Source organism: Lissotriton helveticus, chromosome 4_1 (genome assembly GCF_964261635.1).
Source record: "Lissotriton helveticus chromosome 4_1, aLisHel1.1, whole genome shotgun sequence".
Lineage (NCBI taxonomy): Eukaryota > Metazoa > Chordata > Amphibia > Caudata > Salamandridae > Lissotriton > Lissotriton helveticus.
In genome coordinates this window covers 1,489,848,877-1,489,876,331 of record NC_136063.1, presented here as the reverse complement: position 1 = coordinate 1,489,876,331, position 27,455 = coordinate 1,489,848,877, and the positions used below count along the sequence as shown (strand labels likewise).

The 27,455-nt window shown below is 42.9% G+C and overlaps 1 protein-coding gene across 3 annotated transcripts in view; it reads right to left on the bottom strand.

The window, feature by feature from the left end:
- SLC35B3 (solute carrier family 35 member B3) overlaps window positions 1-27,455 on the bottom strand; it is a 271,605-nt gene that overhangs the window by 148,374 nt on the left and 95,776 nt on the right. For all 3 annotated transcript variants that reach the window (XM_078688079.1, XM_078688080.1, XM_078688078.1), the window contains 2 exons: window positions 13,788-14,061; window positions 1,525-1,646 (listed from right to left, as the gene is read on the bottom strand). In XM_078688079.1, coding sequence (XP_078544205.1) covers window positions 1,525-1,646; window positions 13,788-14,061 — 396 coding nt within the window. The remainder of the gene's footprint in view (window positions 1-1,524; window positions 1,647-13,787; window positions 14,062-27,455) is intronic.

Below are 27,455 nucleotides of genomic sequence, written 5' to 3'. Positions count from 1 at the left end.
CATTACACAGACTGAACAGGCCCCGATCCCCCGCCCTTTGAGACGGGACTTTATATTCCTGTTATCATGCACTGTCCTCCTAGCTATACAGGTTCATTGTCTTCTGACCTGCACACATGGCTGCATGGTATGTATTGTTTCTGGAGGAAATGGATATTTGTACCAGTTGGTTAAATAAAAAACACGTTGCACGCATGGCTGACTGTTGAGGCCACGTCAGCGGCTTATTCACACTGTAACGTATACTTTGATGCAACAATAAAACAAATTTCAAAAAGAAAAAAAAATCTCTCCTTGCAGTCTGTTTTGTCAAGGAGAAAATAGATAGCAAGGAATAGTTCTGCAATTGAAAATCTGTTGTTTTGTCATCATCATCATCAGGTTGGTTGCAGATGTGATGATACTACTTCTTGTCTGCACAGATAACATGTTTCTGTATGGATGATGACCTGTTTTAAAACACTGAATCAGGGTATGCATATTATTTCAAATGCCTATTCAATGCTTGGACTCCATATCTCAACATCTTTTTTTTCTCTTCAATTAAGTGTTCATCCACAACATAATCCCTATCAACATCAAATTTCGAAGCATTGTTCCACTACACCCACTGGTTTGAAAATTCTGGTCTGGAAGAATGGCTTTGGAAAACTAATGGTGAGAACCCCTGTTAGTGCGCTCTTTGCATGTGTTATTTCATGAGCATTTGTTTTATCGGTTCACTAGAAAAAAAGACTTGCACAGGGCATTTCACCATGATGCAATCCGTCTGTCAAGCTCCGGTGACACCCCTGGGAGTTTTAATCAGATTCCTGAGGTTTCAGAGTAGGAAAGATATGCAGTTCCTGGTCAACATATAATGTAATTTGTTGAGTGCAAGAATGAGAATAGGTTCACCGTGTGCAGTCTATTTTAGGTCCTGCACATGTGCAAAAAATGCTAAGTGGGGAACAAGAGGTGGGACAAAAGTTAACACTAGAAAGGGAGGATGCTTCTTCCTTGAATTAAACCTAAAAAGTGACTACTTCCTCCCTTGCTCTTCAGAAAACTGAAAAATGGTTTCAATAAGATGAATGGGTGGAGTTTTTACCTTAAGCAGCAAGAAGAAGTTGAGAATTAAGAAAAACAATGCAAATCAATATACTAAAAAGGATGTTATATAATTGCGAGTCACTAGCAGAAAACGAGAAAGAATAACAGCAAAAGCAGATGCTTATAGCTACAAAAAAGAATGACAAACTAATGAAAATAGAAGAGGAAATAAACAGAGAGCTAAAGATAGAGAAGCACTGATTAAGAATAGAACTCAGAAGACCAGGTGCGCCAAATATTAACAAGACCAGAGAAATACACCATAACAAGAGAGGGGGAAAAGTGAAAAGTAACAAAATTAAATAAGTATTAGGTGGTGTGATCAGTCAAATATGTATTGATTTACAAGAGGGACTTGTCTTATGGAAAAACAGCAGTTGAACACTTGAAAGGAGCTTCAAGTCATCTTTAAGAGGATCAAATATTACATACCTTCTTCTCTTGTCTTGGGTGAGCTGAAGTTCTACTAATCCAAATCCGGAGTAAAACCCAAATTGCACTAGAGTTAGATACCAACCAAAAGGCTTAAATCCCTCAACAGAAAATATCAGTTCCTATTAAAAAACACATACAAAAAATGTCAGGTCATCATGAACTTTCTATTTTCATGCTTAAAGCCTAGAAAACATATTTCTTTATATATATGAATATAGTATAACGATAAAAGTGGTAATCATCAGGTAACGGTGAAAGGAAACCATGTTAATATGTCCTTTTAAAGGAAATCAAACGTTCATTGGCATTTGAAAATAAGACTTGAAGATAAAGCTTATAAACAGGTGTAAATTGGGGTGGCATACATGCATAACATCTTTCAGATGGCTGATGTCCTTACAATAGCGGTACTTCAAATCTATAATGTGGAATTTCTAAACAATATTTATAGAATACATGTATTCAAATGTAGCTGGCAACTTTAATACATCCTATGAATGAATATACCAGATGTGAAGAGGTGCTACATGAATATAAATATTTTTCAATAAAAGCATAAGGCACCTTTACATGGTTTATTTGAAACTATACAATAATAAGTTGGGGCATTAAATAGACGCGAGTGCATCCATAGATTTTAGAGATATTAACACTATTGAACCAAAATATTTAAAATCAGTTTCGTAAAGTTAGACTTAACAGAAGTAAAACCTAAATATGACCTTAGTAGCCCAAGCTCCAACCTATGTTTCAGATCATTTAAAGAAATTGGAAGATAATTGGAAAAAATACTTGGGTATATAGTGTGTATGAACACAGATCAGAAAGAGAAATCAGGAAAGAAAAAGATAAGGATACAAAAAAGGATTAAGGCAGAGAGACCAAAAAGATCATTGAACGGGTAAACATGTAAAGTGCAGTGAAGATATCATTAGAAGGTAACCCAATGTAGATCATATATAAAGTTAATTAAAGGGACTGTCACTTCAATGTTGTCATAAGTCTCAAAACACAAGCAAACATCCTCGAACAGAGATACATTCTGAAATGTCTATTGTTCGTTTGCAAAACTGAGCAAAGAGAAAAGGTTTCTTCCCCACACAGGCTAACTCCTTTAAATGAGGATCACAGAGTAGACATATATTTTAGAAACACTTCTGGTTGCATAACGGCAGGGATACAGATGATAACTGGTGAGAAAAAGAAAACGGTCAGGTTAGGAGATTAAGGAGTGAGAAGAGGTGTTGAAACTAGCACCAGAGGAAAAATGAGCCATGCTTAGAGAGGGGGGAAGGGGATATAGAGCAGAAACATTGTTTTCATAGTAGATGCATGGTGGACTCATGGTTTCGTGGTTGATTTCATGTGATTTTGTTTGCTGTAGGCAAACTCAATATTGCACCACACAACACAGGTGGTACAGTATCAGTTTCGGTGTAAACACAATCATCTGGAAAAAGAGGTGCACGATGAGCAACAGTTTTTACAAAATGCTTCCAGGGGCAAAGAGGTGGCCGCAGGGGAGGCTCAAGCAGGAGTAGTCTGTCTACATTAAATGACAGGATGTATACATATGTGGAGTTTCCCTAAGCATAGTCAGGTCTTTTTGAGGGACATGCCTAATCCCGAACTTTGTTGCAAATAAGGATATACGTGGATCAGGCTACTAAAAAACTGGAATTTTCGGCCTCCCTGACCTGGTCCCAGTTTGCCTGGGGGCCCAATGACTAGTGTGACGCCCTTTGTGAGTGAACTGAGCCAATGCCTTTTAAGAGCAAGTGTGGTAATTGACACGCCCCCCATCTCCCATCAAGCCAGAATGGCCCATCTTGCCAACAACCAGACACTTCATCGTGATATTGTCTGAGAGAAATACACAAAGGCCAACTGCCAACTACACCTAGTCATGTGACCCAGGAACAGGCTGCAGGCACCAAATTGTTAGAACAGGAACATGTCATCATTCTAAACATGGCATTTTCAGAATTGTGACTTAAAATACGATTTTACCATTAAAGACGGTTTTAAATTACAATTCCTCAGAGATCAAATATGATATTCCTACCTGCTTCCACACAAACGTTATTACTTATTAAATGTAATAAGGTAACCCAATGTTATCCTATGGGACAGTTAGGCCTTGCAGTAGTGAAACATAAATGCAGGAGTTTTCCCTACCAGGACAGGCAAAATTTTAAGGTACATGTACAACTTTTTCAACACAATGCACCCTGCCCTATGGACTGCTTTTGACCTCCCTAGGGGTGACTTACATGTATTAAAAAAGGAAGTTTTTTTGCCAGGTTAAAATGGCAAATGCCACACCGAGGATGTAATGCCATGCCTGAAACATGTTTAAAAAAGGCTACTTGAGCGAGTGGTACAATGAGTGCTGCAGTCCCACTAGTAGCATTCAATGTACAGGCCTGAGCACCATTTTACTAGGGACTTACAAGTACATTAAAAGTGCTAGTTGGATGTAAGCCAATTTTACAATGTTTAAAGGAGAAAGGACAAGCACTTTACCACTGGTTAGCAGTGGAACCGTGTGTAAAGTCAAACGGCCAACAAAAACTAATTCAGCAAAACAGGAGGAGTAAGACGAAAAATTTGGGGGAAGACCATCCTAAGGCTATTGGGATTGAGAAGAAAAGCTAGAGGGACAGTCATGGATAGATATGTCATTAGTAGGAGGTATTGTGGCTAATAAAGGTGTTTTTGTCTAAGTCCCAAGCTACGTGAAACAAGTCACATAACTAAGGAAAGAGGTTTTGTCAGTCAGTCTAATGCCTTTTGTGAACTTTTTAACTTTTGAAGGCTAAAGTTTGTTCTACAGTTTGGGCCGAGATATGCAAAAGAGCGACCTTTCAAATGGGTTAAACAAAACATTGGTACCGAGAACAAGGTTTGGTTTGCGGATCTCAGAGCCCAAGTTGGCTGGTAGGGAGCCACCAATTCCTGAGTATAACGAGGTCCTAGACCTTGTTTAGCTTTGAACATAAAGCATAGTGCTTTAAAATGTGCTTAATACAAGATATGAAAAGATGGGCAGACTACCCGGGGATTTGGTTGGAACCACCAGCAATACTTGGAGACAATGCAGTGCCAGAGTGATGGTACCGAGGGGCGATATGGCACACGGAACTTTAATGTGTTCTTTGATTTTACACTGTACGGAGACAAGGGGATACTGTGTGGGGGGGGGAGGGTTGGGGGAATGGGGGGAGTTAAGGTGGGGGGTTGGGTAGGTAGAGGGGTGGATAGGGGTTTCGGGCTCTAGTTCTATACATTGTGGATCGTACATGATGACGACTTGACTTGATTGCAGTGCCTCCAGGGCTTGGAGTGCTGCGAGTATATTGTGATCCTTCAATAAAAAGAGTTGTTAAAAAAAAAAAATGTGCTTAATGGTCCTAAGCCAATGGAGCTCCCAAAGCAGATGGGAGACCGAGGCAGATTTTGAAAGGTGAAAGGTGAAAGAGTAACCTGGAAGCAGCATTTTGTACCATCTGAAAGCGCTGGATCAGAGCTGTATCCGCACTAAGATACAGCACATTATTATAATCCAATCCAAATGTAATTAAGACCGGAATCACAGTTCTCTGTGGTGCTGGAGGAATCAGCCAGATAATCTTTTTCAGCCCTCTGAGAACTGCAAAATAGGTGGCAGTAATTATAGTCACTTGTGGTTTGATGGAAAGATTATTATACCTGAGCATGCCCATGTTTTGCACCAAAACAAAATTGCAGTAGGCAGCTTCCCAGGGGACTATGGCCAATGTCTATTACCCCACCAAGAGGCGTTCTTCCCCATAACCATGACCTCCGCCTTAACACCATTAACCTTGAGGTAGATCTTATTCACCCATATCAAAATTTTACTAAAGCCCAGGTTCAGAATTTAAGAATATTGGTTCTGTGACGATGATAAAGAGAAAATAATCTGAGTATCATCTCCAAATGAGAAATCCTGCAACTCTCTACTAAATCCGCCAAGGGGTGGACGTGGATATTATATAACAAGGGACTTAAAGTAGAGCCCTGTGGAACTACTGAAGTCAGGGCTTGTGGCTTAGAGCACACACTGGCCGAAAAGGAAGTGAACCATCCTAAAGCAGAGTCAGCAAAACCTAATGCTTCCAGTCTAGCTAACAGGATTCAATGGGACACTGTATCGAAAGCAACACTCAACTCCAAAAGGATGAGTGTACTGGTGCCACCATCATCTAGACGTTGTCTTAGATGTTATGTAACGCCCAACAGAGCGGAGTCAGTGCTGAGTTCAGTCTTGAAGCCAAACTGCGTGGGATGAAAAAGATTTTGGGGCTCAGGAAAAGCAGTGAGTTCGGCATTCACATGTTTTTCTAAAACTTTAGAAAAAAAATGGCAACAAGGAAATAGGCTGAAAGTTCAGCAAGCTAGAGGAATCCATACGAGTGTTTTTCAATAGAGGGGAGTACATTACGTGCTTCCACCTCTGAGGCACAAACCCTTCACTCTATGAGGCATTAAGAAGCGCCAGTGCCAAAGTAAGAATGGGCGTATCCAATAACCTGAGCTTGTCAGGTGGAAGAGGATCAAGTGCAAATCAAAATTTTATAGATTGTAGAGCAGCTAACAAAGGTGCCATATCCAAAGGAGACCACTTGCTTAATGTTGTTCCGCACACTGCCTTAGGCACCAGATAATTAGATTCAGTTGACCCTGGGTTTAGGATGTTTTATTGATTAGTATTTTCAACTTTTTGCGTAAAGAAGAGAGCTAACTCATCACACTGACTTAGAGAAAGAAGGGGAGTGGGTGAGATTACATTGATATCCAATAGTTTTTTCATCACCTTAAAGAGTGCTTCCTAGCAAATCTGAGCATTAATGATTTTTTCTGTGTAATAAGTGGCCTGAGCAGACTTACAGGGGGCCTGATAACTTTTTAGTGACTCCCTATAAACAGTCTTGGCATCTACAGCATACAGCTTTCTCCAACAGCTTTCTAATGCTTTACAACGTTTATTTTCTACTTTGAGTGAGACAGTAAGCTAAGGGTCTGGCGGAAGAAATCTACCTGCACATTTGATGGTAGTAGGCAGAGTAGCCTTGATGGCATCAGTAAGCCAGAGATAAACGGTCTATATCGGTCTGTTGTTATAAGATGGGTTTAGTACTATTCAGCTGTTAATTAAGTTCTGAGAGTTTATGTTTAGACCAATTTCTGAATTCTGATTTCAAGTTTGTCCATGCTGTAGGAAGGAAAGAAGAAACCTTCAAATGCACAGCAAAAATTATCAGACCAGCAAAGTGGAAGAGGGGGCTCTGTCGTCAAGTGCTTAATATTGGTGAAAATAGGATCCAAGAGATGCGCAGTCACATGGGTGAATGAATAAATGAATGAACGCAGTCTTATATTGCGCAGACTTAGCCCATGGGCATCAAGGCGCCTAACAAGAATAAGTCCAGGATGTGTGAACCAGTAGCTAGCTAACGGGTATGCCTCTGAAAATAGCCATGTTTTTAATGCCTTCCTAAAAGGACCGATGGCAGGTTGTGTCTTTAATTCCGGGGGAAGGGTGTTCCACAACCTAGGGGCTAGAACAGAAAAGGCCCTACCACCCCACCTAACTCTCCTAACCCGGGGAACAGTCAGGAGGTTCTTACTGGAGGAGCGCAGGTTTCTACAGGGCGTGTAAGAGACTAGAAGAGATCGAATATCTTCAGAGCCTTCTCCAAATAGTGCCCCGTAGACAAGGCAGAGGATCTTAAAAGAGATCCTGACCTGAATCGGGAGCCAATGCAAACTCTTCCTGGCAAGAGTAGCAGATGAGCGGCTGGGTACATCAAGAATGAACCTTGCTGCCGCGTTTTGTACAGTCTGCAGCCATTGTATCAGGCCTGAATTAATGCCCGAGTAGAGTGCGTTACAATAATCTAGCCGGGAGGTGACTAAGGCCACTACAGTCTGTTTACGGGCTTTCAGGGAGAGATAAGGAGTAATTTTCCTCAAGGTCCTGATGACGCCCCAGCAGGTGGAGACCGTCCTGTTTACCTGCTGGTCCATAGCAAGAGAGGTATCAATCATCACGCCCAAATTCCGGGCGGATTTAGTGGGCCGTGGGCACTCTCCCAGGGAAGGGGCCACCAATCAGTTGACCAGGCATCCTGGTCTCTCCCAAAGATCAAAACCTCGGTTTTCTCTCCGTTCAGCTTCAGTGAGTTGCAAATCATCCACCGTGAAACTGCCTCCATGCAGTTCCTGAAGCTAAAAACGGAGGTACTCGCCGAGTGGGAAAGCGAGACCAGGATTTGGGTGTCATCGGCGTATGACACCACCTCCATCCCAAAAGATCTTACCAACCTGGCGAGTGGGGCCACATATATGTTGAGAAGAGTGGGGCTTAAAGCCGACCCCTGTGGTACCCCACAGCACACAGGTTTAGAGGGGGACACAAACTCTCCCAACTTGACCCTCTGCTCTCTCTGACTAAGGAAGGAGGACAGCAGACTAAGTGCAGAGCCCTCTACCCCTATCTCCCTAAGGCGAGATGTTAAAATGCAGGGAGATGGGGTATCAAAAGCTGCTGTCAGGTCTAACAGGACCAGTAAAGTAGTCTGCCCTTGATCAACCCTTGTACGGATATTGTTAACGACCACCGTGAGGGCTGACTCGGTGCTATGGTACTTCCTGAAACCATGCTGCGATGGGTCCAGAAGGCCAGAAGAATCAAGAAAGGCAGTTAGATGAAGGTTTAGATGAGTTTCCAACATTTTTGCTGAAGCCGGCAACAGTGATATTGGACGGTAATTCTTTAATATCTCTGGGTCTAATGACGGCTTTTTCAGCAAAGGCTTGACCACTGCCTTTTTCCAGGCCACTGGAAAAATGCCCTCCCTTATAGCAAGGTTCATCACTTCCAGATGGAGGGGAAGTAGAACTTCCCTACAATCCTTCAGGATCCTAAGGGGGCAGGGATCCAGTGGGGAGCCAGATTTAATTCTGTTCAGGAGCAAGTCCAACAGCTGGGGAGTAAGAAGAGGGAAATTAGACAGACTACTCGAGGAGTCCTTTGTCCAACAGACCGTAGGAGATGAAATCGAGACAGGAAGGGGATCCAGTAGGTCCCTTTGAGTTTCCAGAGAGGTGTAAATATCCGCTATTTTTGTATGAAAGAACAGCGAGATTTATCGCAGAATTCTTGAGACCCAATGACCGGGTCTGGAGTTTGTAGGGTACACAGGGAATCCACAATCTTAAACAATTCCCTTGAGGAAGTGAGGGAGGCCGTTATGTTGGAGAAGTAGGCCTGCTTTTCCTCAATTATCTTCTTCTTGTACTCTCTCAACAAGATTTTGTGATTTTCCCTTTCTCTGGAATCCCAACCAGTTCGCCAGAGCCTCTCCTGCTTCCTACAGTCCTGTCTGAGAAGCCTAAGAGTCTCTGAGAACCACGGGGCCGAGGGTCGCTTTCTGGCAGAGTAGCCATAGGAGGCGGGGGCTAGTAGATCCACCGCTCTAGCGATGGCATTGGAAAGATCTAACGCCGCATCATGGACCTCCATTTGGGGGGTCGTCCTGCTGTTGGCCATAAGGGGGGGCAAAGTATCATTAGAAATGTTTCTATAGTTCCGGTTGGGTTCCCTTCTCCTAGGGAGACGTGGCCCCGTGCAAGGGGAGGAAGATTTTAATTCCAGGGGGACAGCCAGGTGATCTGACCACACCAGCGGAATGGGGGGGCCCGTAGTTAGTCTGGGATCGTTAGAGAAGACCCCATCCAGTTTGTGCCCCGCTTGGTGAGTAGGGCCGACCACCAGTTGCAGAAAACCATATGCCGCTAGAGAATCCACCCGACAGCTGGTGTCGCTAGACCCTGAATCATCCAAATGGAAGTTCCAGTCACCCAAGATCGTCAGATTAGACCTACCAAAATAAGGCTCTAGAATGTTAAGTAACTTGTGGCAGAAACCTGATCTGGGGCCCGGGGGCCTGTAAATCAGGAGGCCTGAAAAAGAGGCCGAGGGAGAGGAATTTAGGGAATAGAAAATGGCCTGGAAGGGATCCGAGGGGAAAGAAAGGGTTTCGATACGGCAGGAGACCGAGATGTTATACAGGATACCCAGACCTCCACCTCTACGCCCAACCCTATCCATTCTGGCCAACGCATAGCCTTCTCGGATAGCGTTAGCTAGTTCAGGACCAGAGGAGGCAGAGGCCCATGTTTCTGTAATAAAGACCCATGAGGGCTTCCTAGCCGCCACAAAATCGTTAAAAGCTATGTTGTTCTTTACCAACGATCTGGCATTAATAAGAAAGCCCCCATCTAAGATGATATTATGAGTCCGCGATGCAGTAGGCGACTGCATGTCAGACGAAGCAACGGTTATAGGCTTAGCAAGGCCAGTATAACAGCAGCATCGTAGTCATGCAGCGTAGGAAGTTACAAACATCAAAGCATTAAAAACATTAAAGCGTTAGCATCAGGCATCCGAATGTAGCCCCGGCACCATCGACTAAAACCGGGTGGGCAATGAGTTAAGAACCAGATTAAGTACCTAAAAATCCTCAATGCAAGAAGCATTTTTAGAGCTCTTCAAATCGTCGAGATAAAGATTAATGTACCCAAGTAAAGTAAGATTTCGACGTTCTCAAAATGTGAGGAGCCAGTACATCAGGTAAAGAAGAGCACCATTTCCCAGTGTATCCCAAGGGAGGATAAATCAAACGCCAGGAAAATGCAAATTTATAATTGAGAGCAAGTGTAAAAGTCAGCGCTTCGCAATCAGATATCAAGAGTTCTTCAATTTTGCATTTGTAGTCTTTCTTAGAAATAACTGCAATACCTCCACCTATCTGATCTTGCCTATGTATCTTTACTAAGAAAAAATTAGCACGAAGTTTTCTAAATACGCCATAAGGGTTATAGTCCTGGAGAAAATTAAATACGTTTTGCTGGTGTTTGGGGAGTGAACAGTAGTTCAGACAAAAAGCATCTTAATAGAATGAAGCCTATCTGAGGCGCTTTTGCTATGGAAGCTGTCATTCGCTCCAATATGTAAGTAGCTGGTTGGAGAGTGTTGAAGAACTTGGCTGCCAACAAAGTGTGTAGAGCAAACAAAGTTACAGTAGTCACAAGCCAATGGGGTCACTCAAGAGTTAAAGACCTAGCAACTAGCTTTGTTGTCATTGCAGCACTGATGGGAAGGGAGAGAATTCTGTGCTTTAGAAGTGGAGACAAAGAAGGCTCTGCCTCCGAGTTGCACCATGTTAAACATCGGCATGGGCAACAATTTTGTAGAGTGGAAGAAAATAGCTGTAGCTGTATCACAGTGTTAAATGTAGAAATTAATTTAGTTGGGTGAAACAGAGTGAAAAACCGTGTGACACAGGAAAAGAGCTTTGGAAGTACATCCCTTATGGGCAGGGACCCAGTGCAATGTTGTCAGGTGACTGGAGATATGATAACAGCTATTCAAGCACAGAGTTAGGTGTGTGGCAGCATTTGAAGACAATGCAATCTGGCAAGAAAGTTTGACAAAAAGATCATTGCAGTAATCCAATCGAGCTATGTGCTTGGACAGTGGTTTTGCTGAACTATTATTCACAAAATGTAGATACAGGTGGGATTAAACTGATCATTATCAGAGTTAAGAAGAACTGAGCATCAAAAAGGTGCCAAGATTGTGGACAAAGGAAGCCGGGTTAGGTGAGAACCACTGTCTTAAGACCACTAAACAGAGGACCAGGTAGAAGAATTTCAAAAGGAGAGAACTTAAATTTGTCCAAGCTGAGGCAGAGAGGGTATGTATCCAAGAAAATAAAGGCAGCATTGCCTCCTGGATTTAGTACCAACCCTGGGGGAAAGGTGGATTGATAAGGGTCAAGACAATTATTGGCTTCAACTTAAGATGAGAAGTGGTTAACTATGCTTTTCGTGATTTTAGCAAGAAAGAGAAGTACAGGGATCAGCCTCTAATTGGCCTAATTGGTCAACACAGTGGGATCCGTATTAGTTTTTTTCAATAAGGGTACAAACAGCACTTTATTCCCAGGCACGTGGCCAGTAGAGAAGGATACATCTACAAGCATGGGAAAAGCCAATAGGTTTTGGCTTTGGGACCTATTGGCTTTCCTAGGGGTTTTAGCCATACTGCACAGCATCCCCGATGCTGTGGTGCATGACAAAATTGATATTTTTAAACCTCCCACACTGCTGTAACCATCATTTTCTAAGCATGAACAATAAGTAGGCACACACAATATCTGCGTTGGATAACAACTATCATAACCTTTGAGAATGGTCTAAAAAAATATGTCTGTGTCTTTCAGGCAAACACAATCTGCATTGGCATCCCGTACATGAAAGGGCCCTTCACAAACCACTGAGTGTAAGCCATGGAGCATTTTGTAAGTCTGGTCTGGCCTTCTTATCTTGCTTAGTGACCCTATACCAGTAGGTCGCATGCTGCCTCCCTCCTCTGTGTCTTGGTTTAAACAGATGTGCTAGCTCTGTCCTGACCCATCTGGTTGGAGCTCTGGTTGGCTTTCATCTCCCCTTCCTGTATTGTCTCTTTTCTGTAGTTTGCTAGTTTTTGTTCCTTAATAATGATAATATCAATATAATAACAGAGATTTCTCCGGATGTGCAGGCATGGGCAGTGCAAGGGCGGGGACGCATTCCAATCGGGCGATGTTAAAATGCCAATCAGTTATCTCACCGGAACCTACATTTTGGTGCTTTTATCACTGTATCCTTGTAAAATAATCTATTTTGCCACCACAGAATTAATTATAGGCATCTGGTAAGAGTCCGAGGAAAGAGAACTGTCCCATTTATGAGAGAAAGATAGGATTCTACCACAAGGGCCAGAGACCAGTTATGGAGAAGTGACTAAAATGTCTGTTCTCTGCAATCACTTATCAACTATCACTTTGCAAATGTCAGTCTTTGCCCTGGCCTCTTTGATCCAGGTGAAAGCTGTAATCTATTATCAGGAGCGTCAGAGTTATAATTTGTTTTCAACTAGTATCAGGGTCGTTTTGGATGCCCATGCCAATGAGAAGATCCAAAGGGTGGGTGGGTGGCTCAGGGATCAGAGGGGCTAAGGAAATGTTATATAAAACTATCTCTTAGTGGGCATGAACAATCTTTATTTTGTCCCCAAGTGGTAGAGTTCAAATAAAGGGCGTTCACTTGACCTCTCAATATGGGTCAAATTAAGCCCCATTATTTTAAACTGTATCCTTTGGGGACAAATTAACGATGGAGTATGCTACCTCCAAGGGAGTGAAGGCTTTAAGCCTTGTTGATAGAAAGTCCCAATTAGAACAAACCTGTTATGAATGCAGGGACACTGAGACTTTAGCTCATGGATATCGTGTGTGTTCGATAAGTGAAGGCAATATATACCTTGACACCGAGTTATTTTCCCCTTGTTTCCCCTTTGTGGACACAGAGGAAGCAATAGTAACAGTTTACCAAAATCTAGAAGTCGGCTAAAACAAGGAATCATAGGAAACATGTGGGCCCAAGAGTTAAGTCAAGTGGAGCCATTCCCATCCTAGACATTGCATACACATAGCCCTGATGGACGTTTGATTTAACACTCACAACCAGGCTATGTTTCAAAGAGAATAGTAATGTGCCAGAACTTTAAGGTTCACAGCATCCTTCTTAATTCTTGTGGTGGTGGGTATTCACACCCATTTTGCATGGTCGTTATCCCATTTGCTACCCTTGCAATGGGAATCCCCAAAAAATTAAAAGAACTGTATTTCAAAAGGTTTTCCCCACGGAGAAACTACTTTGCCTGTAGCAAGAACGGGAGTCCACTTGAGCATTTACAAAAACCTTAAGCTTCCAGGAGTAATGCCAGGGTTTTTGTGAATTCCGAAAAAGTTTGAAATCTATTCCAGATGCAGGAGAAAACCTGTAGAAGTAGATTTTTGGCCTTATTTGTAGGGTTTTGTGAGCCAGCATTTTATCTGTTTTGTTTTCAGGCACCTGTTTCCCTATACATAGTACTTGTGTGGCTGCTGCTGTAAACGGATTGTGGAAAAGCATGCTTAAATTGACTTTGCCAGTTTGGTGCATAATCTGACTGAAGAGGGATATAACATAGTCTTTTGTTAAGATGTAATGCATGCCTGCTCTCTTTCATTGCATTTTGTGAAATATGCTGGTTTGGTCTTTCTACTCTTAAACTAACTTAACACAGATACTGCCAGCTAATATAGAGAGGTATACCATTTTTGTTACAATCAAATATGCCTTACCTGTAAATAACCATATATCAGGTAGAATACGAATACTCCAGCAACACAAATAAAAAACTGCACAGGTTTCTGGAAATGACTGAGATTGATGCCGATCACTCGAACATCGTCAACAGATTTGATGTGTGGCGACATGCCATCAGATTTAGATGGGATACTAATAGAAACATATTTCCTGGAGTTGTTGAATTTTAGATCCATACTGTCTTCTTGAATGCTCCCTCTGTTGGATGACTTGCCCACTTGGTCCTCTGTGGGATCCAAATATTGGGATCTGGAATAAAATAGTGCAAATTAGTTAGAAACACAAATGCCACTGGTTGCCAAACAACATCAATCGATTCAGCCTGGAGTATGCTAATACGCGCTATATAAAATGAAAGCTTTATTTCTGGTAAGGGTGTTTTATGCTGCAGAGCGTTCTTCAATTTTAACCCAACAAAAGTGCATTTCTCTACTTACTAAAGAATGTAGCTTCATCAGCACTTCTTAGCCAATAGTAGACATCCAACTGAAAATGTCATCACGAGGAAGATGCATATTTGTATACAAATTTTTTAGACTGGATTATTCACCATATGGGCTACTACTGGGATCATTACTTCAGTCCCTCATGCTTCCATGGAGGATCAGTAGCTCCTTTTTATCCCCACATTGCATCAAGAGTCATTGCCGCATGAGAGGTCCATGTTAGTGAAAAATCATTCACCTAGGAAATCAGCAACATTTTGCTTCTGGGACAACTGGAGAAGATAAAGCTCTTCATATACTTTTATTTTAGGTTATGCTGTTTATCTAAGAAATTCATCAGACTTATAGCAAACCACACAGAAAATTACTGTGGGTGCACAGTGTTATCAAAGAACATCCACTGACGAATTTGGCATACAGTAAACAAATAAGTAAACCTTTTGAAGAAGTAAATATTATTTTACTGACTTTAAGATGCCTAATCCGTAAAGTTTATTGTAGGTCTCTTGTTCATCGCACTATAAAACAACAATCAGTATCAAAAGGTGAAAAGCTGACTGCAAAAATTACTGACTATACAATTTATAACAATTGCAACACAAATGGGTCATTGAAAAAAGCTGATTCACAAAGCGCTGAAAATAAAGCCAACAATCTACATCTATAGAGCTGCTTCTGCATCTGGAGTAGATTAGAAACTTTTTTGAAATGTTCAAAAACCCTGGGCTTACTCTTGGAAGTTGGAAAATGTTGTAAATACTCAAGAGGACTTCCATTATTCCCCTAGACCTACGTCCCTACCAAACTTTGAGGTGTTTTCTTTCCATTACAAACCACAAAACTAAGTTATTTCAACCATTTTTGGACTGCCATTAGAAAGGTAGCCAATGCGATAATGGCCATGCAAAATAGTTGTGAAAAGCACATAAACCTACTATTTAGTGGGGGCATGTTTTTTTGCTAGTATATATATTTCAGAGTAAACTATTGCAACAAGCATTGGCATAGCCAATATGTCTCGCTTTTGGGACCTTATAAGTATTTAGTTATGCAGCACAATATCCTTGGTGCAACAACTGTTGCATGGCTAAACACTAATAAGGTCCCAAAGGCAGGACCTATTTGCTATGTCAATGCTTGTTTTTCCTGGCGGCCAACCAAAGCCTAAGGAGGGGGAAACTAGACAGATGTACGTATCAACCCCTACCTACAATGGAACCTTTCTAGTACTGGCCCAACCTCAAAAGGAGAGAAGGGGGAGGGGTGAACAATCTGCAGAATATAGATTATACACCATAAAAAGAGTTATCGGACACAGGGGATACTTCTTCCCCAGACACCTAATCTTGAGATATTGTCTCAAAGCAGTACCCAACAGGCGGCACTAAAAAGTCCCAATCAGACAAGAAAATCATGCAAAACTGGACAGGCAAATAAGTTACTGCTCCTCTCGTGAGAAGCCAGACAGTTGTCCTTGGCAAACACATGCCCCGTAGTTCCGGAGTCAGCCTTGACATGTTTAGCTGTTCGAATTGTTGTCTTTTCACAGAGCGAGCAGAACATCAAGACTGGTCAAGAGGCACTGCAGGGAGAGCTTTGAGACTGTCTGTGGCAAGTTTGTAAGGAATAAGGGTAGGTGTCCCGGGTGATTAGCTCCATTTGGGGACAAGTTGTCTGCACGAGTTACAGTAGGCTGCCAGAAACGGATGAGATAAACATATAGAATCTGTATTGCACCCACACGGCTCTGAAGCTAAATGGAACTCAAAATTACACACATTGATTAAAAAGCGTGTGTTGAAAATACATGCTTTGATCAGAAAAATTAACATTTAATTTTCATTAGGAGAAAAGACTTTTCAATATTAGAAATTATAATGTTTTCTAGGGATATAGATAAAATAAAACATTTTATATATTTCTAATCTGACTTTCTGGATGTAAATGTTACGATATTCTTAACACCTTAAATAAAGATATCATATTTTTCTTGCATCGTTCAAACAGTACTTGATAGGGAAGAAAAGGCAAGAGTTTCGGGGTGGGCCGAGGAAACAGATAAACGGAGAAAGACGAGTTTGTGTGCTTTAGAGAGAAAATGCCACAGAGAGCAAAAAAGAGACACGGGGAGAAGATACAGAGATGGAGAGAGAAAGTGCGAGATAAAGAAAGGATGAGTACATGAGAAAGAGGAGAGGTCTAGAGTGAGGGAGAGAGGCAGTGAAGGAAGGAAAGAGAGAGAGAGAGAGAGAAAAAAATAAACGAGAGGGACGTAGCGCAAGAGAGCGTAATCTCAGGTTGATGAAGAGTTAAACTTCCGGAGTTTACAATTCCTCACCGCACAGAGTAGATATACATCTCCTTGCTGCACTGTTTCAAGTCCATGATTGTAACCAGTGGTCGAAGTGGTGGAAAAAAAGTAGGGGAACTGTGGGGGGAGACTACGAGGGCGGGGAGAACCCAAGGATTGGATCAGTGGGCGTAGTCAGAGGTGTGGCCAGAATGTGCCAAACATCGCAATATTTAGTATTTGTTTGGCATTTCACTGACCAGTTACAGCTTACTGTGTTATTTAATTTAACCAATGGATACACTTGATTATTTAAGGTTTAATATGAGTTATTGTGATTTAAATACATTCACAAAGTGGAATATATTTCCAATCACACAATGTCCCAAATACGCTTAAAAGTGGAATCATAAGCCATTTGTCTCCAAGCCATGCAGTTTCTCTGTTTAGCACTTCTACCTTCTTCCACAAGATCAGTTCAAACATTAATGGCAAAATATCCTAGTTTGCAAATGTATTCTATATAACTATTGCTCTGCCATATTTGTCACATAATACATCATCCACTGCATAATCTTGCAGTTTTAACTAATCATTTTGTAGCTCAAACGGATAAAAAGTTACTAAAAAAACGTGACTTGAGTTGCTGCAAAGTGGACGGCCCTTTGCAAAGGTTGACTGATCACCTTTCTCACTGCTCCATTTGTATATTATACTGATAATAATAAGGCAGATTCTTTGCAGAAACTGAACGCGTAAAAATGTTTAAATAATAAAGTATAAGAAAATATATTGCATTACGCTCCAGAGCAGGTAGCACATGTTAAAAGTGCTTGTGCATGAAGCAGAGAGTGTGAAGTTTGCAAACTTAGTTTGGTGTGTGTGCAAATCCTGCATTGCTGATCCTTGGTGAGTTGCAGCTACTACTGCTGAAACAAGGCCAATGGAGGTACCAATAGGTGAGGCAGACTGGCCTCGATGGCACGGCCGGCTTTAGTGCTGGTGGCGCCCTGTGCAACAATGTTTGTTGGTGCCCCCAAAGATCACCTCCGCCTCGGACACTACACAGAGACAATCATTTATACGTGTGTAAATCACTGTATAGGAAATGTTACATAAGACAAAGGACGACAAGGTGTAGAAGCCACATGACAACCATACTAGTAGGCAGTATAGTTTAATAGCTCACTGTTCTAGATTAGGATTTTAACTTATAAACTGCAAGTATTAAAAGGATGTCTCTGACACCAGCAGTAACCTACTAACCTAGTTATCAATATGTCCACTTTGTGATCTGCATGGTACACTCTTCCACTAGACAAAACTCCGATCTCTCTCTAGGAAGAACATTAATCACCAAAGTGATCATGACATTTTTATTGTTGCTGAAAGTTGCTGGAGGCCAGGAAGGAAGCAGCAAGTTTTTTAAAACCATAATATATTTGCAAACACTACGCACCCACTCGAAATAGGTCCCCAGTGCGGTCACACTGTTCGCACCGCCCTAACCTGCTCATGGTTCATGTGACCTCAGTGACAGAGTCACAGTGACTGGATCACTGTTGCCCTAGGGTGTGCTGCTTCGTAGGCCTGCCCGCAAGGCTGGAGGTGAACTTTAGTATGGATTGTGGTGGACAGGCCTTCAAGGTTTACCCACACTTGCCACTACAAAGGTCCACCAGCTGGTGCTAAGACACCCGGGCTTTGAAGGTCTAGTGGGGCTTTCTAAGGTCTAGCTTGGGAATCTGCTCCCTCAGGAGAGTGGTCTGGTGGACTGGTCATGAAGGCTCTTCCCAAGTCGGCAGCTCTGGTCATAGTGCCACATCCTCCTCCCACTGAACACCACACTGCCCCACTGAGAAAAACTCACACTGCCTTCAGCTAAAACCCAATTGTGCCCCGCTATAAACACCAGGATGCGACTTAATTCACATTATGCATTTGATAAGAGTAATATGCTGCCTGAAAAAAAAAGTTAAAGCAAACACTCATAGTGTGTGCAAGATTAAGTAAAGCATGTGAAATGGAAGCAGAATCAACATGGTTACCTTAATGATCTCTCACTCACTATTGAGAAAACAGCGAGTGGGTTTACCTGAAAAGTTAAGGACATGACTACAGGGCCCTTAAGGGAACCGTTTCAATGTCCATTGCTGTTATATTTAATGAACGTAAACAGTATGGTTTAAAAAGACCACATCCATAAACACAGAGGTACAAATTTTTTGTCCAATCCACCCATCAACCAGGTATTGCAATACATCCAGGAATGTTGCACTTCCCCATCTGGGGACAACAATGCTGTTCAAAAAAAGACGAGAAATTAAAAGTAGCGCTTCACTGCAAAGTCTGTAAAGTGAGGCTGATATGTTTGGATGTGAATAAAATCAATCTGGCCACTTTGCAACCACTCTGTCTTGCTTTATTTAGTTATGCATTTATTTTTCATATTTACAACCTTTTTTTTCCCTCCATCCCGAGGCTGCACTTTGGAATAGAAAAATGTCAGAAAAAGGGCATTTCCCGCACTTGTGCTTGTCACCGCAAGCTCGAGGCCGCCACAAGTAAAAGCGTGTGGTAGCATTTTCTGGAGCCACACACTAAATGTCTCCCAGAGCAGCGCAAGCCCTGGCTCAGCGAGACCTAAAAACTTAACAGAGGCGTTAGACTGGAAGGTCCCCGTTTTTAACTATCTGATTGGTTTTCATGTAGCCCAGCACTTAGAGAAAAGCACATTTGAGAGTCATAATACCTACACCCAAACACGAATCTATCCTGGGCTGTTCTTCTCAATTGACAAGTGTATTTTAAGATTAAGACCCCAAGATGTCTACTTTACACAGCAAAGGCCTACTTGAAAGTAGGAGACAAATTCAGAACATTAATACTGCTACCATTAAGCTGAATCACCCTTGCATGCTTCTATTAACTCTTTCTCCACCCCACAACAAACAAGCCCCAAATCCACCTTTCCCTTCCTACCTGTCTTCATGCCTCCCTCCCTTCCTCACTCCAAACCTACTTCACCTTGCAGGTTAGTCTGCACTTTAGATTAGTGTACAGGGCATAAACTAAACATTGCAGTGAATTATAGATATAATAAACTATTATTACCACAGGCTGATTGGGTATTTTCTCAAATCGAACTCTCAAGCCATTCAGGAAAAGACGAGTGCTGGGAAATGCAAATACAGGATCTTGGCAAGTACAACGCTAACATATCTAGGCAGGAAGGAATATGTTGCTTACCCTGTAAGTAACGGTTTAGGGCATGTTGAGCTGTAGATTCATATGCACGGCTACTCCTGCCATCTAGTGTTGGGTCTGGAGTTGTGTAAGTAGTTTTTTCTTCAAAGAAGTCTTTTGAGTCACAAGGTTGGTAATGGTCACGGGCATCGACTTCATTGCTTTCCCGCAGGCGGGTGAGAAAGGAGTGTAAATAATGTGTAAGTAATACAGTGACCATGCTTAATGCATAATTTGTGAAGTCTAGTAAATGTAAGGAACTGCAACTGCCACAGGTGTCCAGGGAGGAGGGTGGGAGAATGTGAATCTACAGCACTACCTGCCACAAACAGATGCTTACAAGGTAACATATTCCGTTTGATCGCATGTGTGACTGTAGATATACATGTTCTGCATAGACTGCAATGCAGTCCCTCCTTAAAAGTGGCGGCTAATCTGTGGGTGTTGCAGTGGTTTGAAAAATGGACTAGTACGGTCTGTCCTACATTGGCTTGTTTGGCATGCTATAATGTTTGGTGAAAGTCTGTGGAATGGACCATGTAGCTGCTTTACTTGCGACATCTGTGGGAATATTTCCTAAAAAGGCCATGTTTTCTCCCTTTTGTGAGTAGAGAGTGCTCTGGGAGGAACAGGTAAAGGTATTTTGACCTTAGCTTAGCAAGTTTGAAGGCATTTTACTATTCATCAGGCTATGACTGATTTGGATATATGGGGTGTTGCCTATGAATGGGTGTGAAAAGGCGACAAAAAGTTGTTTGGACTTTCTGTTTTAGTTCTGACAATGTAGAATATAAGTGCTATTTGATATCTAATGTATGAAGAGCTCTTATGCAACAGAATGAGGTTGAGGAAAAAATTAAATGGACTGATTAAGGTGAGATTGTGAGAATAGCTTAGGTAAGAATTTAGGGTTGGTGTGCAGAAGCACAATGACTGTGTATTTGGAAGAAAGGTTAGAGCATGAAGCTAACTAACACTTCTGAGTGAAGTTATGGTGACTAAAAATGCCACCTTACAAGATGGGGATTAAAGAGGTCATAAGAGTAGGGCAGTGCTTTCCAAACTTTTCATGTTGGTGAAACACTTTTTAGATATGTATCATTTTACGACACAGTAATTGAGTTTTACTAGCAAATATATATGATTTGTAAAATAATAACATAAAGACATTTCGAAGACTGCTGTCATTTAGGAGTAACAATATGTAAATATGTGCAAGAATTAAAACAATTTGAATATAACCAGCAACACTCACTATTTTAATGAGATGTATGAGGTTTTTAGTGAGCATGTGGAGCTGCAGGAACCACGTCACTGGCGATGCTGCTGTCACCCCCCCCTGTGTAAGCTTGAATAGGTCTGCGGGGGGGCAACAGCAGCAAGTGCTGCAGGAGCAGCAAGCATGTGAAGTGGCGTCACTGGTGATGCGGCTTTCGCCCCCCTGCGCAAGCTTGGAAGGGTGTGCGGGGGCAGGAGTCTTCAGGGGCAGCAGCAGCAAGAGCCGCTGCAGTCTTTACTCACTGTTGGAGGTTCCACTGTCTGCGGGAGGGCAGCAGCAGTGAGTGCCGGATGGCCACATGGGATGGTGCTGCTGGCCTCCCCCTGACCTAGATTGAACAGGACTGCATGGGGTGGCGCAGAGCACTGCGCTGTTGAAGTCACCGGCAGTCTACTCACCGCTACTGCCGCATACTACAACAGGTCTGAAGGAGGGTGGCAGCAAGCAGCAGTGATGCTCCGACTCCAATCACGGCTCACTGCCCCGCCACAGGAGACTCTTCCTCTTTCGCAGGAACAGGTCATGCATCAGTAGCATGCGCAGTAACATCCTGCATGATGCCTAGACCGCAGTGCATAGACCATGTTTTGTGACACACCTACAGACGGCAGCTGACACACTAAGGTGTCGCGACACACCGTTTGGAAAGCACTGGAGTAGAGGTTCAACGGGGGGACACATGAGACTTATGAGTACTACATTAAGAATGCATGAAGGTGCAGGAAGAATCCTGGATGGAATAACATGTTTATGTCCGTCCTTTGACGATTGGAATTTTGAGGATTAAAAGGTGTTGTCTATTTTGGAATTGGGCATTGTCTATTTTGGAATTGGGCAGCAATAGCAGCGAGCTGTAAGTGTATAGAAGTGAATGCTAAACCAGCCTTTTGTAAGTGAAGTAGATAGCAGATAATGTTTTGTACTGTAGCTGTGAAAGGGTCAATTTGTTTAGAGCAGATGTAGAAAATAAAATGTTTCCATTTTGCTGCATAGCAGACCCTAGTGGTAGGTCTGTGTTTTTGCTTAACCCCTTGCGCGCTGTAATAATTCTCTTGCTGTGCGGGAGAATTAACGAGCGAGCGGGGTTAGGACAGCCCCCGGCCGTCGTTAGCACACGCCCACTGTGATGTGTGATAAGCACCGAAGGGGTTAAGAATGTCCTTACATTCTGCTGGTAAGTTAAGATAACCAAATTCTATGACATCAGCAGCCAGATTGCTAGGTTGAGAATTCTGGGACCTGTGTGTCTGCTTTGTCTGTGATTTTTGAGTGGAAAGTCTAGTAATGTTGTGAACCAAGACTGATGAACCCAGGTGGGAGCTACTAAGATTATTGTTAGAGAAGTATGCCTGAGCTTCCCAACCAGAAATTAAAGGAGAGGGAGAGGCAGACAAGCATAGGTAAATATCTTTGACCAACTCACCCATAGTGCATTGGACTTGGAGAGCGGGTTTGAGAACCTGGAGGCGAAGTTTGTCCATTTTGCATTTTCTGCTGTAGTGAAAAGGTCTACCTGAGGGAACCCACACTTTTGGAAGTAGGGTAGGAGGACTTGTGGGTGGAGTTACTATTCTTGGACTTGTTGCTGCATCCTGCTGAGCAGGTCTGCAAAACTGTTGTCTGTTCTTGGAGGGAATTCTGCTAAAAGGTGAATGTGGTGATGTAGACCCAGTTCCAGATTGTCTGAGACAGCTGTGAGAGATATGTAGACCGTGTTCTCCCCCGTTTTTGTAGGTAATACATGGCTGTCCTATTGCCCACCCGTACTAGGACAACCTTGTACGAATGATGAGGTAGGAATTCTTTCAATGCTAAGTGAACAGCCTGAAGCTCTAGGTAGTTGATGTGGAGAGACTGGTGCTTGGCATCCCATAGGCCCTGCACTGTAAAGTCTTGCAGGCGAGTACCGCATCCAGTCTGTGTTGCGTCTGTCGTGAGAGTGATGTAGGGAACAGGGTCGTCAAAAAAGCTGCCCATTCAACAGGTTGGTGGTGTTCCACCACTACAGAGAACTGTGATTGTGGCAGCCTATCAACACTGGATCTGTCAAATGACCCTGTGATTGAGACCAATGCCGAGCTAGACATTCCTGTAATGAACGCATATGAAATCTTGTGTGGGGACCTATGGTAATGCAGGAAACCATCATCCCTAGCAGAAGCATGACCGTCCTCACTGTGAGTTGTTGGCTTGTTTGAAACTGGGGCAGTTATGTCTCAAAGTTTTGAATTCGGGGGGATTGGGGTAGGCTAATCCTATTTGTGTGTTTAGGATTGCCCCTAAGTATGGTTGAACTTAGAATGGTTGCAGGTGAGACTTGGGGATGTTGTTGGAAAATCCCAAACAGTGGAGTAAATCGATTGTTATCTGAGTGTGCTGTTGGCATTGATGAAGAGTGCTGGCTTTGATAAGCCAGTCATCCAGGTGAGGGAATATGTGGACATTTTGTCTGCACAGATATGCTGCGACCACTGCTAGGCATTTGGTGAACACTCGAGTTGCGTTGTTACTCCGAATGGCAGAACCTTGAACTAGTCATGTTTGCCCCTATGACAAATCTTTAGTATTTGCAATGAGCGGAGTGTATTGTTGTGTGGAAGTCGGCATCCTTCAAGTCTAGTGTTGCCATATAGTTGCCCTGTTGAAGAAGTGGAATGATGTCCTGTAAGGTAATTATGTAGAAGTGTTCTCATGGGATGCATTTGTTTAAGGGCCTGAGATCTAAGATTGACCTTAAAGACCCGCCCTTTTTGGGGATTAGGAAGTGCAGAGAGTATACACCTTAACCCTGATGTTGCAGAGGTACGGGCTCTATAGTACCTTTGAGGAGAAGAGCTTGAACTTCTTGTTTGAGTAATGTTTGATGCTCATATGCCTGTGAACGTGAGGCAGAATGTTGGGTGGTTTGGTAATGAGCTCTAGAATATAGCCATGTTGAATAATGGGTAATACCCATTTGTCTGATGTGATGGATTGCCATGTGGGTAGGAAATTGTGAATTCTACCCCCGACAGGTGTTATGTGATTGGGGAGGGGGGGAGGGGGAGGGGAAGGGGGATAGAGGTTAGTTACTGATTGGTGGAGGGTGTTGCTCCACGGGGGGAGGCACCCTTACCTCTACCTCTGGCAGTGTTACCTCTATGGGAGCCTCGACAGCAGCTTGGAGTAGAAGCCATAAGCTTGCTGCGTTTGTTAGGAGGTGGACGTCTCAGAAGAGGTGGATTTTGATCAGGATCAGTGTCAGCAGGGGAATTGGGGTTATAATTGTCCCAAGGGTCATCTCACTGTGGCACCCCCACCACACTGGTATTTGATTGTGGAGACCATTGTGGTGAGTCATCTAGTGGCTCTTCTGCATGAGATGGTGGTGGTGCAGGAGAGTGTGGTAGTGGGTAGGTGGAGATGGGGGTGATAGTAGTGGAGCTGGTATGAGAGGTGGAAGGGGTGGAGGGCTGGTAGCCAGCCATGTCTATTGTCCTCCTCTTAGGATGGACTGACATGTCCAAAGCGTCTTCAAAGGTAGGTTTCCTTTTTAGTGGTGGAAAGGAGGAAACTGAGGCCAGTATTCGCCTGGATATTCATTTTCTTCTGCCATGTGTCCAGTTTTTTCAGCAACTTATGCTTGGTTCAGAACCAGGCTTTGAGCTCGGCTTCGACTCCAAAGCTTTTGGCTTCGGGGTGGAATGTGCATTCTGTGTCGAGGTCAATGGTGTAGACTGCCGGCACAGCACCGAAGATCGACCTGATGCCTGTTGCTGGTCTCAGTCCGAGGAAGCCGAAGTAGACGGTTTCAGCTTCACGAGTGCTTTCGGCACCAAACCTGACTGTGGGGTGTCTGTAGCAGCTTTTCGGTGCAGAACATGGACAGCAGTGGTGGCTCTGGGACCTGGAATTCTGAGACCAGTAGTGTTAAAGTCTTTTGGCAGGGTTGCCCTGGCGGATATGAGCAGGGGGAGCTGTACTCACAGGTTGTTGAGCTGGCCTCTATTTCAAAGTCACCCTCAAGCTCGGAGCCAGAACTTTAATCGACGGAGAAGGCGCCCTCCTCATCGACCTATGGCTGCTCCTGGGCATGCTCCTCGGTGAATAGGTCGGGAGTGTCATCAGTGGCTCTGTAGGACATCTTGTGGCAACGACCTATACAATCCTGAAGGGTCTTTCTGGAGCAGAATGACTTGCACCCGACACGAGCCCCTTCGTTGTGCTCAGGTGACAAGCACAAGTTGCACTCCGAGTGTTGATCTGTGTGAGGATACTTTGTGGGACAAAGCGGGTAGAACCAAATGGGAGTGTGTTCCATTACCAGCAGAGAATTTTTGGGAAAACTGGTAACAATTTGGAAGGTAGGCCCCAAAGAGCACTGCCCAGAAGGGCGCAGCTTGATCGAATGGAGTCGAACCGGCAGAGTTTTTGTAGGAGGTGCGGATGGTGAAGCGCGACTGATAACAATACCTTTGTACATAGAGAAAAGAACCAGAGACTCAAACTGAAACGGAGTCAAGAAACGGAGTCGAAACACCAAGCGGAGGCACACACGTCTGAACCTGACGGCAGAGAAAAAAAAAATTTAACAATAGAGTCGATGCTCATACACATTACCACCAAGAGGAGGAGTCAATCGACCTCATGACTTGAAAGACTTCTTCAAAGGAAAACAACTTGCACAACTCCAGACCTAACACTAGATGGCAGGGGTATGCAGAGATATGTATCTACAGCCATCGAACACTGTCCCCGAAATGGCACCCAGGCATTTTAAAGAGACCCACCCTATTTTTAGCAAACAACCTATTTATGTGGCTTAAAATAATACGGCTAGCACACTCACAATTTTGAATTAATTCTAACCTCCTCAATTCCCACACGACATAGAGTACAACTAGACAAAAATGAACTGTGATAAAAATAGACCACGTTACCTGGCCTGGACGGGAGGGAAGGAGAAGGCTCATTTTTTTTAATTAAACTGTGTAGTTAATAGTGAGTTTTAAATCACACTGAGCCACTGACATAGGCCAAAACCGCATAACATGTAAAGGCAACATTGAACAGGGTATGGTAATACTCCACTAAAGAACTTCTGGGACATTTAGTAGCCAATTACGTTTATCAGAATACAGGGTTTTTATGATTTCCCTGTCAAGCAATTCTTACAATATGTGTCTGGCAAATTGTGCACTATAAGGTGTGATCAGTGCTTAGTTTGAGCCAGAGGTTACAGGTGGGGGCTCCAACACTTATAACTGGCTATCCGCAATTAATGTTCCTCTTCAGACTTTGACCTAACCCATAAGAGGAAAAGAAAGGCAAAAAAAACAGAGACAAAGAAAATAAGCAGGGATGAAAAAGAATCAAAAATGTAAGATAAAGCAGCAGAGAGTGTCTGATGATGTACGAAAGAGGCGCGAGGTGGAATCTGGACTACGCTGCCTTGGAAATCGGCACCTAGACACTTGATAATGCTGGTCGCAGGTTTCTAAGCCAAACTTTGGGACATCACTTACTCTTTCACAAATTAAGCACTGGGTACAACTGATCAGTAGTGGACACAATTTAAAAACAAAACATATGGGGTTCTGCCACAATCATTGTTTGACAAAATTGTGGCAATTGTGGAGTTTGAAAGCAAAACTGGCAAGTAACACTGGCTAACACTCATGATTCATATACATTTATTGAAGGAATCTCATGAAAAAGTTCACAAATGCATGTGACAAATGGTGAATTTTAAACTGTCCATGCCAAAGTTTTTGCACACTCAGTAAATCCCTCTTGGTGTCCACAACTCACTGCTATAACTTCAGTGGTCCCTAAAGAGCGAAGGAAAAGGACAGGTGTATATATAGGGTGACTCAGAATCAGACCTGCCATAATCTAATTTGTATGTGAGCTCCATGCAGTCAGCCGCCTGACTTACCAAACACACACACATGAACAAACACAGAAAATATTATTTGTAAATATCTTTATTATACACTAGCCTAAACCAGAACAGGTTCAGCAAAATATTGGCAGTGATCATTATTTTGGCAAAAGTGAACCTTAGAACCGTATGAAAGATAAATAATGCAAACATTAGGGACCTCATTACAAGTTCCCCAGCTGTTTGGCACAGTAACTCACGTTTATTTAGGTTTCTCGCTGGCAGGGTATTTACACATTTTTGCCAAGCTTCTACAATCCTGCAATTATGATAATGTTTGCATATGCTGCATTATCACACAGAGGCATTTTTGTTCGGTTCACACAGAGCAGCAGAACTGCTATTAAAGCCAAGAGTTTCTGAAGGCGAACTTCAGTACACAGGCCAGGTAGAAAGCCATACAGACAAACAGAGGCAGTGGTTGGTAAAGAATACCCAGGAATGGGCAAGTATGGAAAA